Here is a 10,995-nt window from a genome sequence, read left to right as displayed (position 1 = left end):
AAGCCGGGAGAGGGTCTTCCAAGGAGGCCCCAGTTGAGAGATAGAAGCTGCAGCACCTCTGACCTCGGTAGGCCTGCTTAATGTGCTGAAAGACCTTTGGAACAAAAGTTCCAGCACCTGCAACTGCTCCCTGATGAAAGCTTCATTTTAATGGTGGAGCTGCAGCTGTGAGGAGGCCACCCACTTGTCAACCCACCAGGATTAGCTGGCGTGGTTTAGGAGGGTCGTGCAACATGCTGAAAATGTGGTAAAATAACGAAAGCCTGTCAAAATAGGATTATAGAAGTCCTTAACTACTATTTAAGGGTCTTAACAACCACTCCTGACTGATGGAGGCAGGACTGAATTGCACCCATCAAACCCGCCTCCCGCAAAATTGCGCGGAGGAGGGTTCCGAACCCGCCCTCAGTTTTTTCCATTTTGCCAACTGTCCCACCTCCAAACCCGCTTCCTCGGGGCTGGGAATATCGCCCCCTTGGTCTTTGCTGGCAATGAATAGTAAGTTTAAGTGCCCTATCACAAGGCTGCTCCATATCGACCATGCTTGCACTAAACCTTGGTTTTTGTTTGCGGAATAAGTTGTTGTGATCAGGCCGATTTTCGGCTTATATAGTTTTATTTTGTTTTAGGAAAAGCGTATCTGATAATTGCAGTACCTTTACTGGGTTTGGCATCATTTGATGCATCCAAACTTAATAATTGAATGCTTTCATCTTATGTTTTGAAGAGTTTGTCTCACAGAGGCTGTGGCTAAGTAGCAGTTAAACCCATTCCACATGTTGATTGATGATGCCTTTACATTAATAAATAATTCTGTGCCATGGGATGTTTTATTATGTTAAAGGCAAGTTGTTGCTGTAGTACAGGAGGAGCAGCTGAATTGGATTTGGAAAACTGTGTGTGATCTTAACTTTTCCCCTGTTTAATGTTGCCTATCAGGTTGAAATCATTACCATATGTATTTTATTGTACCAGCTAATATGGTTTCACATAAGATAAAGATTAAATCTTTCATCATCAATACACACTGAATTTGTCTAGAGTGGACGGTTTTTGAACCTCACTCCAGAGTTTGTGCGTGGGCGTTAGTGATAGTGTGAGAAGACCTTTGGGAAATTAAAAAAAAGAAATACTTGCATCTCTATAGAGACTTTCACAAACTCAGGACATCCCAAAGTGCTTTACAGCCAATGAAATTTTGATGTGTATTCATTGTTATAATGTGGGAAACACAGCAGCCAATTTGCATACAAGCTCCCACAAACAGCAATGCGATAATGACCAGATAATCTGTTTTGTTAGTGATGTTGATTGAGGGATAAATATTGGCCAGGACACCTGAGAGAACTCCCTTGCTCTTCTTCAAAATGATGCTATGGGATCTTTTACATCCAACTGAGAGAGCAGACGGGCCTCGGTTTAATGTTGCATCTGAAAGACGACATCTCCGACAGTGCAGCACTCCCTCAGTACTATACAGTCAGTCAGCCTAGATTTTTGTCCTCAAGTCTCTGGACTTAATATAGACTGCAATATATAATACTAGAATAGACTACAATATTTAACAAATTGAATAAACTATTTACAAAAAATAATCATCATAAGAAATTAAGAGTTGAAACCTTTACAGCTGCAATTTGTTTTATTGGTTTTAAGAACATCAGGATGACTACCACAAGTCTGTCACATAGACCATACTAGAAATTACATGTAAATTACCTTTGCCTTATTCCACATTTGTGAGATTTTTAATAGACTACATGGTTTAACATCTCACTGAAACAGAGACCATGTGTATAGAATGTTCTATTATTAGAGATGTACAGATTTCAGCAGATTTTGCTCATCTCTTTTGTGGTGCAGCCGTAAGTGCAGCATTTACTTGACATTCCTGACGATCCTTCCCTTTTCTTCCTGAAGGATCTGGCCCAGGGTAGATGCTGCCTCTGTGATGATGCGAATGCCCGCTCCATATTGCTGCCTCCCCCAATCTGGTGGATGTACTCGTTGAAATCGTCTGGTGTCTGATCGTACTGATTGTCGTCGTCATCGAATGCTTGCTCTGCAAAAGATGGCTCGAGTTCTTTTTTCCTGTCAAACATCCTCTGAAGCTTCTTCATGTTGTCCATTTCTTTGAAGTAGTCTTTATCAGCTGAGGTCTGGAAGGGATCTGGAACAGAAATAAAACTCCATCTGTGAGTGACCACTACTAGATTATTGAAATTGGTCTTATTTTCCTGCCCTCTGTCCAGATAGCAGGAGGCCATCACCTGCTCTCCTCTGTCTAGGGCAGAAGAATAATCTCATCCCTGGACTCTCAGGTCCTCTGCTTTATTGTACTCCACTGTATTCTCACTGCTCAGACATAGTTGTTTAAATATAGATTGCTATATAGAGTGATGAGTAATCAATGTCTGGTCACAAGGTTGAACAGTTCTACACTGCAGTTGTGACAGAAAGTTGATTCGAGCACCACTCCATGGATCACCAATTCTCGAGTGGAGTGACGACATGAGAGAGTTTAACCATTCTGGCATGTGTTTAGGTAACCATTTTTGTCTGTTGCCAGATGTTTTTCCTAAATCTTAGAATGTAGCGACCTCTCTTTTGTCTCTTAATTATCCCCCCTCCCACCCCTGCCGATGGGAAATTCATGTTTGTATTTTTGATTTTAAAGTTTCTAACCCTTGCTTGACAGCTGGAAATTCTGCTCTTTTGTCACTACATTACACACAATCAAACTATTACTAGTAGCTATTTGTAGACTGGGAGAACATATAACATATAAATATTAAGATGAATATTCCAGTGACAATGAGCCTAATATGATCCCTAGCTCACTGAAAAAGAAAGACTTGCATTTATATCGCCTTTCACCGGACGTCCCAAAGCGCTTTACAGCCAACTTTTGGAGTGCAGTCACTGTTGTGAGTCACTGGGAGCCTCCATGAATAACATTCGAACCTCTCGGTTACAATGATGTTAAAAACGTTTAACTTTCTCGACAGGGACATGGGAAAGGGAGTTTTGGAATAATCACCATTTTGGTTATCGAGAAGGCTCTTCCAGCGAGATGCCCCACAGGAAATGATTACGGCTCGGACGAACTCCCGGCCACACAGCTTGGTAGCCGTTTCCGCATTCTTGAAGGACTGGGACAAGACAGAAATGGGAAAGGAGGTGAGGAACAGGTTGATTACCAGAACACACATTAGACACTTCATCTCAGCTCATGAGTCTTCAGCCTGAGCTTCTCTGTAAAACAAGTCTTCTTCTCACTCGCTGCTCCTGGTGCTCAGTCGGTTTGCGAGATGTCTCTGCTGAACTCTCTCTCTCTCCTGTCCCCCTGTCTTCTGCATGTCTCTGAACAATCTCCCCCTTTTATAGCTGTTTTTGCTCCTTTGCTCTGACTCACCGCCGTTTTTATTAATAACTTGTCCCTCCCTCTCTCTGATGGCCTCTGAGATTCTTGCGACTTTTCAGATTAGACCCCCAGACCGCTCGCAGCCACTCTCCGCCCTTCTCATCATCACATTTACAATCCCCCCCGTCCTCTAAACACTCTGTCATGTTTTCCTTTTGGCTTTCATTTCCCAGTTTAGTCCATGGTTTTAATCTAACTTCTTTCAATTCTCCCTCTACTCAATCCGTTACTATTCTTTCACTTTTTAAACATTTTTCTCCTGTTCCCATTTCTCCTATTTTCTCAATTCCCCCATTGTGTCCTCCGCCTTCTCAGCTTTTATCTCTGTCCTGTGCTTAGGCTCCACCATCTCTTATATCTAACGTGTCACCTTTTATTCCCCCGTTGTTTTCTCGTTTTCTTTGTGTTCTTTCTGATCTTTTCTCCTTCTGATAATTCTGTTACCCTGTTTTTGGTCGAAGTCAGACACTTTGCTGATTTCCCATCTTGTGTTTTTTTAACCATTGGTTGTCGTTCTGCAAGTTCCGCTTTTAACCGTGTGAGCAGCACTATACTGGTAAACTGTGTTTTAAGCGAGTGCTCACTAATACTATAGAATCATAAGGCTTTACATCACAGAAAGAGGCCATTTGGTCCATGTTGCTTTTTTAATGGCTGCTCCACACACACACTCTCAGGCAAAAGCAATCAAATACCTATACACAAAACCATGATCTCAGCACTATCAAACTCCATGTGCTCAGGCCAAGGCAATCGAGTACCTATCACCAATGTCAGACATAACATTTCCAACCCCCTCACAGAATTTCAAACATGAAATGTAGTGACAAAGTCCTGTAGGTGGCCAGGGCGAGAACGTGTACGAACAGTCCGAGGTGCGGACTGGTGAAGAGCAGGCCGAAGTGGGGACTGGTGAGGAGCAGGCTGAGGCACAATATCTGCTTGAGGGTTGGCTGGCTGAGCCACATGTGCATCCCGCCACTCTGGGGGTAAGGCTTGGGGATTAGGTCCGCATAATTCTGCATCAGGGGGTGCTGGCACCTTCCGAAGGCGGCTGGCATGCCACCGAGAGCCGTCAGTGAGGCAGAAAGTGGCTGGTCCAAGTTGGCGGCTGATTTGGAGAGGGGAGGACCAGAATGACGCCATCTTGTTGTTGCGGTGAGGCCTGCGGACTCTGACCCAATTGGAGACTGAGATGTTGGGCGCCTTGGCCCTCTTCGACTGGTCGAAGCGGAGTTTCATCTTCTCCTGCTGTCTAGCGACTGTGGCTTGAGCCGGTGGAGCAGGGCTCTGAGCTAGCGAGGGGCAGAGCCTGCCAAGGGGCAGCATGAGCTCACGGCCTAGCATGAGGGATGCAGGTGAGACCCCTGTAGTGGAATGCTGGGAGGCTCTGTAGTGCAGCAGTGTGTGGAGGAGGGCCTTGTCAAACGCACACCCCTGGGATAGGTGTGCTCTGAGGCCATTTTTCAGTGTCATTTGACTCGGGGTGGTGGTACGCTGCGTATGTGATGGATGCCCTTGCTCTCAAGGTAAGAGGAGAGTTCCAAAGAGACCATTTGGTGGCCATTGTCTGTGGTGATGGCCTTTGGATGCCCCCAGTGGGAGAAGAGGGACTCAAGGATATCAATGATGACCCGAGAGGTGACGGAGCACATGGCAGTGACCTCTGGCCATTTTGAGTGCAGGTCATAGGTCACCACTAGGAACCATTGATGGTGGGGGACACCATGGATCTCCCCGCAGACGTCCAGCTGCAGGTGCTCCCAGGGCTGAGAGGGCCAGGCAAGTGGTTGCAGGGGTGGAGGAGCTTGGTGGCCAGTCTTGACACTTACAAGGCAGGCTGCACAGTCCTTGACCAGGGCCTCGATTTCCCTGTCGATCCCCGGCCACCACACTAGCTCTCGGCATCGTTGTTTGAGCTTCGCTATGCCCAAGTGGCCCTCATGCGCCATGGATAAAACACACGCACGAAGGGCACTTGGGACCACAGTGCAGAGCCCACGTGCAACACAGGAGTCATTCCAGCAGGAGAACTCCTCTTTAACTCTGGAGTAGGCAGACAGTTCCTCAGGCACCTTGCGAGGCCAGCCATCTCTGATGAAGGTGCACAGCTGGGAGAGGGCCGGATCCTGTTCAGAGGCCTCTTTGAGCTCCTGGAGAGAGACTGTGGTTTGGAGAGGCGTGTGCAGCATCTGGACGATATCCTGTTCCACATGGTCAGACCCGACGAGTGGGGCTGGGGCAGAGACAGTGCGGGAGGGCAGATCTGCAACAACATTGTCACGTCCTGGTGTGAACTGGAGACTGAAATTGTATTGGCGGAGGCGGTCAGACGAGCGGTGTAGACGCAGTGGTCTGTGGCCCATGCCGGATGTTGACAGCAGGGCAGTGAGAGCCTGGTGATCGGTTCGCAGGGTGAAGGCACGGCCATACGTGTACAGGTGTCACCGCTCACATGCCCAGATGCATGCCAGCGCCTCACGCTCGCCTACTGAGTACTTCTGTTCGGTGGGGCTAAGGGCTCGGGAGGCAAAGGCGATTGGTTTCTCCACTCCATTCTGTATCTGCGATAACACTGCCCCCACAGCTGCAGCGGACGTGTCGCAGGTGACGAGGGTGGGGCTGGCGACGTCAAAGTGAGTCAACACTGGAGGCGACGTGAGCTGCGATTTGAGGAGGTGAACAGCTTCCTCACAGGCTTCTGACCACACCCAGGGCTCATCCTTTCGCAGGAGCTGGCGCAGTGGGGCTGTGGTCACTGAGTACTGGGGCAAAAACTTCAGGTAGTACCCAGTCATGCCAAGGAAGGAGGCAACCTGTGCTGCAGAGCTGGGTTCTGGGATGCTGTGAATGGCATCCACATTTGACTGGAGTGGGGATATATCGTCAGCCGACAACCGAAACCCCACAAATTCGATCCCTGAAACAGCAAAGACACACTTTTCGCCATTCAGTGTGAGCTTGTGTTTTGCTGGAGCCGTGAAAATCCTGTGAAGGCATTCGTCGTGAGTGGAGGTCGAGGGACCATGCACGACGATGTCATCCAGGTAGATGGCCACCCCAGGAATGCCCGCGAGCACAGAGGACATCACCTTTTGGAAGCAGCTGGGTGCAGAGCTAAGTCCAAATTGCAACCTCGTGTACTGAAAGACGCCAGCATGTGTCACAAAAGCAGTGAGGTCCCTGCTGCTGGGGTGGAGGGGAACCTGTAGATAGCCCTGTCGAAGGTCCAGTTTCGAGAACAGGATGGAACCATAGAACTGCACTGTGAGTTCCTCTGACGTGGGCAGTGGATATTTGTCAGGGATTACGGCCGTATTCACTGCTCGAAGATCGGCACAGACGCATAGACCACTTGACTTTTTCATTGCGACCACCAGGTTGGAGATCCATGGGGAGGCATCAACTGGTTCGATGATGCCAGCTTCCAGTAGCTGCTTTAGTTCAGCTGTGACCCCGTCATGGAGAGCAAGCGGGATGCGGCGCAGTGGCTGAATGACGGGGGTAATGGCGGAGTCAACCATGGGCTGGTGGGTGAAGGCAGTCAGGCAGCCCAGACCCTCGAAGAGTGCTGGCAATGTTTGGCGCCACGGTGAGGCGATGTGCAGAATCGCAGACCCGCCGGTGTCCAAGAGAGAAAAACCCAGGTCAGTGAAAAGATCCAGCCCCATCAGGTTAGCTCCTTGGCGTGCCACATGAAAACAAAAATCTGACAAAACTTTTGTTCCATAGCGTACAGTGAGGTTGACTGAGCCCACTAGTCCAATTTTCGAATTACCATACCCGCAAAGGGCAGTGGAGGGCGCAAAGAGTGGCAGGGAGCTGAAAAAGCATTTGAATGTGTCCACATTCAGCAGTGAGACGCTGGCACCGGTATCCAAAACAGCGGAATGCACACATTATTCAGGTTAATTGTGCATGACTTGAAAGCCACTACTGGCCCAGAGCTCACGTTGTGAATTATAGTGCTTGAGGACTGAGAGTGTTCATTTGTAGCAACCGGGGCAGAGCGGCAGACATTGGCAAAGTGATTTTGTTTTCCACAATTGTGACAGGCTTGGCCGCGCGCGGGGCAATTCTGCGCTCTGGTAGCATGTGAACGAGATCCGCAGTTTCCACACTGTTGCCGCGGTAGTGCGCGTTGCTGCCGTCGCGCGAGCATTACCGTATCAGAGCTGTCGGGGCCGAGGGCACTGTCACTGGGTGTGTGTGCTAGTTTCACTGCACATTCGGCTGCAGACTCGACTTGAAAGGCAATGTTGACTGCCTGTGACAACGACAGATCGTCGGACTCGAGTAACAGTCTTTCATACATCATTAAATAAATTTAAAACAGAAGTAGATAGTTCCCTAGAAGTAAAGGGAATTAAGGGTTACGGGGAGCAGGCAGGAAATTGGACATGAGTCTAGGTTCGGAATGGTCATGGCCCTGTGGGTAGTGGAGCGGGCCCAGGGGCCGTGTAGCCTGGTTCTGCTCCTACTTCTTGTGTTCTAATTCTGTGTTAGATTTCAGGAGATGGTTTTATTCCTGTTCCTGGTTGGGGTGGAGATCGCCTTTACAGAAGGTAAGGACTGTAGAAAATATAGGGACAGAGTGATCTCATGGAAGAGTTTCGATCGCCTAGATGGGTCGGAGAGCAATTTCCCAGATTTTTCCTCCAAATTGGCCATTGGGTTTTTTATCTGTTTTTTCGCCTCTCCCGGGAGATCACATGGGCTTGGGTGGGATGGAGAGTGATAGAAGATTTGAGGTTAGGATCAGATCAGCCATGATCTTATTGAATGGTGGAGCAGGCTCGAGGGGCTGATTGGCCTACTGGGAGAAAAATCATTTAAGTGTATTTTGTGAATTTTAGCGTGTTAAGAAGTCAATTATTTGAAGTAAGTTTAATTTTTTAAGGGTTTTTTAAACTCTTGGGCAGTTTAAACCAGAAGTAGAATCCGGGTATAAAAGGGGAGGGGCTAGTGCAGTGCACAGAGTGCTTTGTGCATTGAGTGCTGTTGGAGTTTTGCTAATTGGGAGAGTTCGGATAAGTGTGAGGTGAGGGTGTGTTTTTTGCTCTGTTTTGTTCCCCACTCCCAGGCTTAGACAGCACTGCGGAGGCGGAGCAGCGAGATGAGTCAACCAAACAGGCTCCACAGACAGGATTCAAGGAGGAGGTTGGTGATCAGCTGGTTGGTTGGTTTTCTTCCTTCTCTTCTCTTTTATACCTTTAAGTTGGTAAGTCCTACTGAATAGTGGTGTGATATTATCATATATATCCGGGCAGGGTCTTCATAACTAATAATAAGAAATTAAATTAATTATATAGAATGGAGCAGGTGATGTGTTACTGTTGCGAGATGTGGGAGCTGGTGACCCCCATTGAGGCTCACGGTGATTACATCTGCGACAAGTGTTTGCTGCTAGAGGAACTCAAGTTCCATGTTATGGAGCTTGAGACCGAGCTTCAGACACTGCGACACATCAGGGAGGGGGAGAAGTTCCTGGACTCTATGTTTCAGGAGATGGTCACACCTATGAAGTTAATTACTGCAGATGTAGTCCGTGGTCAGGGACAGGACGGTGTGACTACGAGTGAGGAAGGTACAGGGATCCAGGATGTAGTGTTGAAGGAGAGGCAGCCCTTGTTCTTGTCCAGCAGGATCGAGGTTCTTACTCCCTGTGAGGGCGGGAGCGGGGACTGCAGGGAGGATGAGCAACCTGGCCACAGCACCGTGGTACAGGGGGCCATTCAAGTGGAGGGAGTAAAAAGAAATGTTGTAGTGGTAGGGGATAGTATCATTAGGGGGATTGATAGGGTTCTCTGCAGTCAAGAGCGGGAGTCCCGAAGGCTGTGTTGCCTGCCTGGTGCCAGGGTTAAGGACATCTCTTCTGGGCTGGAAAGAAACTTGGAGTGGGAGGGGGAGGATCCAGTTGTCGTGGTCCATGTTGGTACAAACGACGTAGATAGGACAAGGAAGACGGTTCTGTTAAAGGAGTATGAGCAGCTAGGGGTCAAATTAAAAAACAGAACCTCAAGGGTAATAATCTCTGGGTTATTACCTGAGCCACGAGCGAATTTGGCTAGGATAAATAAAATTAAAGAGTTAAATGCGTGGCTCAAAGACTGGTGTGGGAGAAATGGGTTTTGCTTCTTGGGACACTGGCACCAGTACTGGGACAGGAGGGAGCTGTTCTGTTGGGATGGACTCCACTTGGCCAGTGCTGGGACTAGAGTCCTGGCGAATCATATAACTAGGGCTGTAGAGAGGGCTTTAAACTAATTAGTGGGGGGGAGGTTTCTAGAGAGCAAATAATAGAAATGACAACAGAGAAGGTCATAGACTTAGGTAGCAGTGGGGGAATTAAAAAACAGAATGTGTCAGGAAGGACAGAAGGTATGGAGTAAAAAGTAAAGTACTAAAAAGGGAAAAAACAGGAACTAAGTGTTACAAAACATATTTGAAAGTTCTTTATCTGAATGCACGTAGCATTCGTAACAAAATGAATGAGTTAACGGCACAAATAATGACATATGGGTATGATCTTGTGGCCATTACAGAAACATGGCTGCAGGGTGACCATGACTGGGAATTAAACATACCAGGTTATTTAACAACCAGGAAGGACAGGCAGGAAGGGAGAGGAGGTGGGGTGGCTATGTTAATAAAGGAAGGAGTCACTATAATACAGAGAAATGATATTGGGTCAAAGGAGCAGGATAGTGAAACAGTTTGGGTGGAGATAAGGAATAATAAGGGGAAAAAAACACTAGTGGGTGTAGTCTATAGGCCTCCGAACAGCTGCAACTCTGTTGGACGGAGTATTAATCAGGAAATAGTTGAGGCTTGTAATAAGGGAACAGCTATAATTATGGGGGATTTTAATTATCATATTAACTGGACAAATCAAATTGGGCAGAGCAGCCTTGAGGATGAGTTCATTGAGTGTATTAGGGGTGGGTTTCTTGAGCAGTATGTAACTGAACCGACCAGGGGGCAAGCAACCTTAGATTTGGTCCTGTGTAATGAGACAGGATTAATTAAAAATGTCCTTGTAAAGGATCCTCTTGGAATGAGTGACCATAACATGGTTGAGTTCCATATTCAATTAGAGGGTGAGAAGGTTGGATCTCAAACAAGCGTGCTGAGCTTGAATAAAGGAGACTATGAAGGTATGAGAGCGGAATTAATTAGAGTGGACTGGGAAAATAGATTAAAGGGTAAGACGGTACATGATCAGTGGTGTACATTTAAGGAGTTATTTTACAACTTCCAAAAAAAATATATTCCACTGAGGAAAAAAGGGTGTAAAAGAAAAGATAGCCATCCGTGGCTAAGTAAAGTAATTAAGGATAGTATCCGACTAAAAACAAGGGCATATAAGGTAGCCAAATCTAGTGGGAGGATGGAAGATTGGGAAGACTTTAAAAGACAGCAAAAAATAACTAAAAGATTGATTAAGAAAGTGAAGATAGATTATGAAAGTAAATTAGCAAAAAATATAAAAACAGACAATAAAAGTTTCTATAGTTATATAAAAAGAAAAAGGGTGGCTAAAGTAAATGGAAAGGATGAGACCGGGAAAT

At 47.0% G+C, this 10,995-nt stretch overlaps 1 protein-coding gene across 2 annotated transcripts; it reads right to left on the bottom strand.

The window, feature by feature from the left end:
• Positions 1–1,623: 1,623 nt before the first annotated feature.
• Positions 1,624–3,943, bottom strand: LOC147124825 (relaxin-3-like). 2 transcript variants are annotated; one of them, XM_086004304.1, is made up of 3 exons: positions 3,869–3,943; positions 3,041–3,152; positions 1,624–2,170 (listed from the first exon to the last, which is right to left on the bottom strand). In XM_086004304.1, the coding sequence occupies exons 1-3, from the start codon at positions 3,926–3,928 to the stop codon at positions 1,830–1,832; spliced, it is 513 nt and encodes a 170-aa protein (XP_085860430.1). In that variant the 5' UTR covers positions 3,929–3,943; the 3' UTR covers positions 1,624–1,829. The 2 variants fall into 2 exon arrangements, with proteins under 2 accessions (XP_085860430.1, XP_085860386.1); XM_086004260.1 differs by lacking the exon at positions 3,869–3,943 and having other exon boundaries at positions 3,041–3,446.
• Positions 3,944–10,995: the final 7,052 nt, after the last annotated feature.

This window comes from Somniosus microcephalus, chromosome 1 (assembly GCF_052327205.1).
Source record: "Somniosus microcephalus isolate GS21.2 chromosome 1, FLI_Smic_1.0, whole genome shotgun sequence".
NCBI classification, from domain to species: domain Eukaryota; kingdom Metazoa; phylum Chordata; class Chondrichthyes; order Squaliformes; family Somniosidae; genus Somniosus; species Somniosus microcephalus.
Note: the sequence above shows the minus strand (reverse complement) of the source record. Positions and strands in the feature narration are given on the sequence as shown.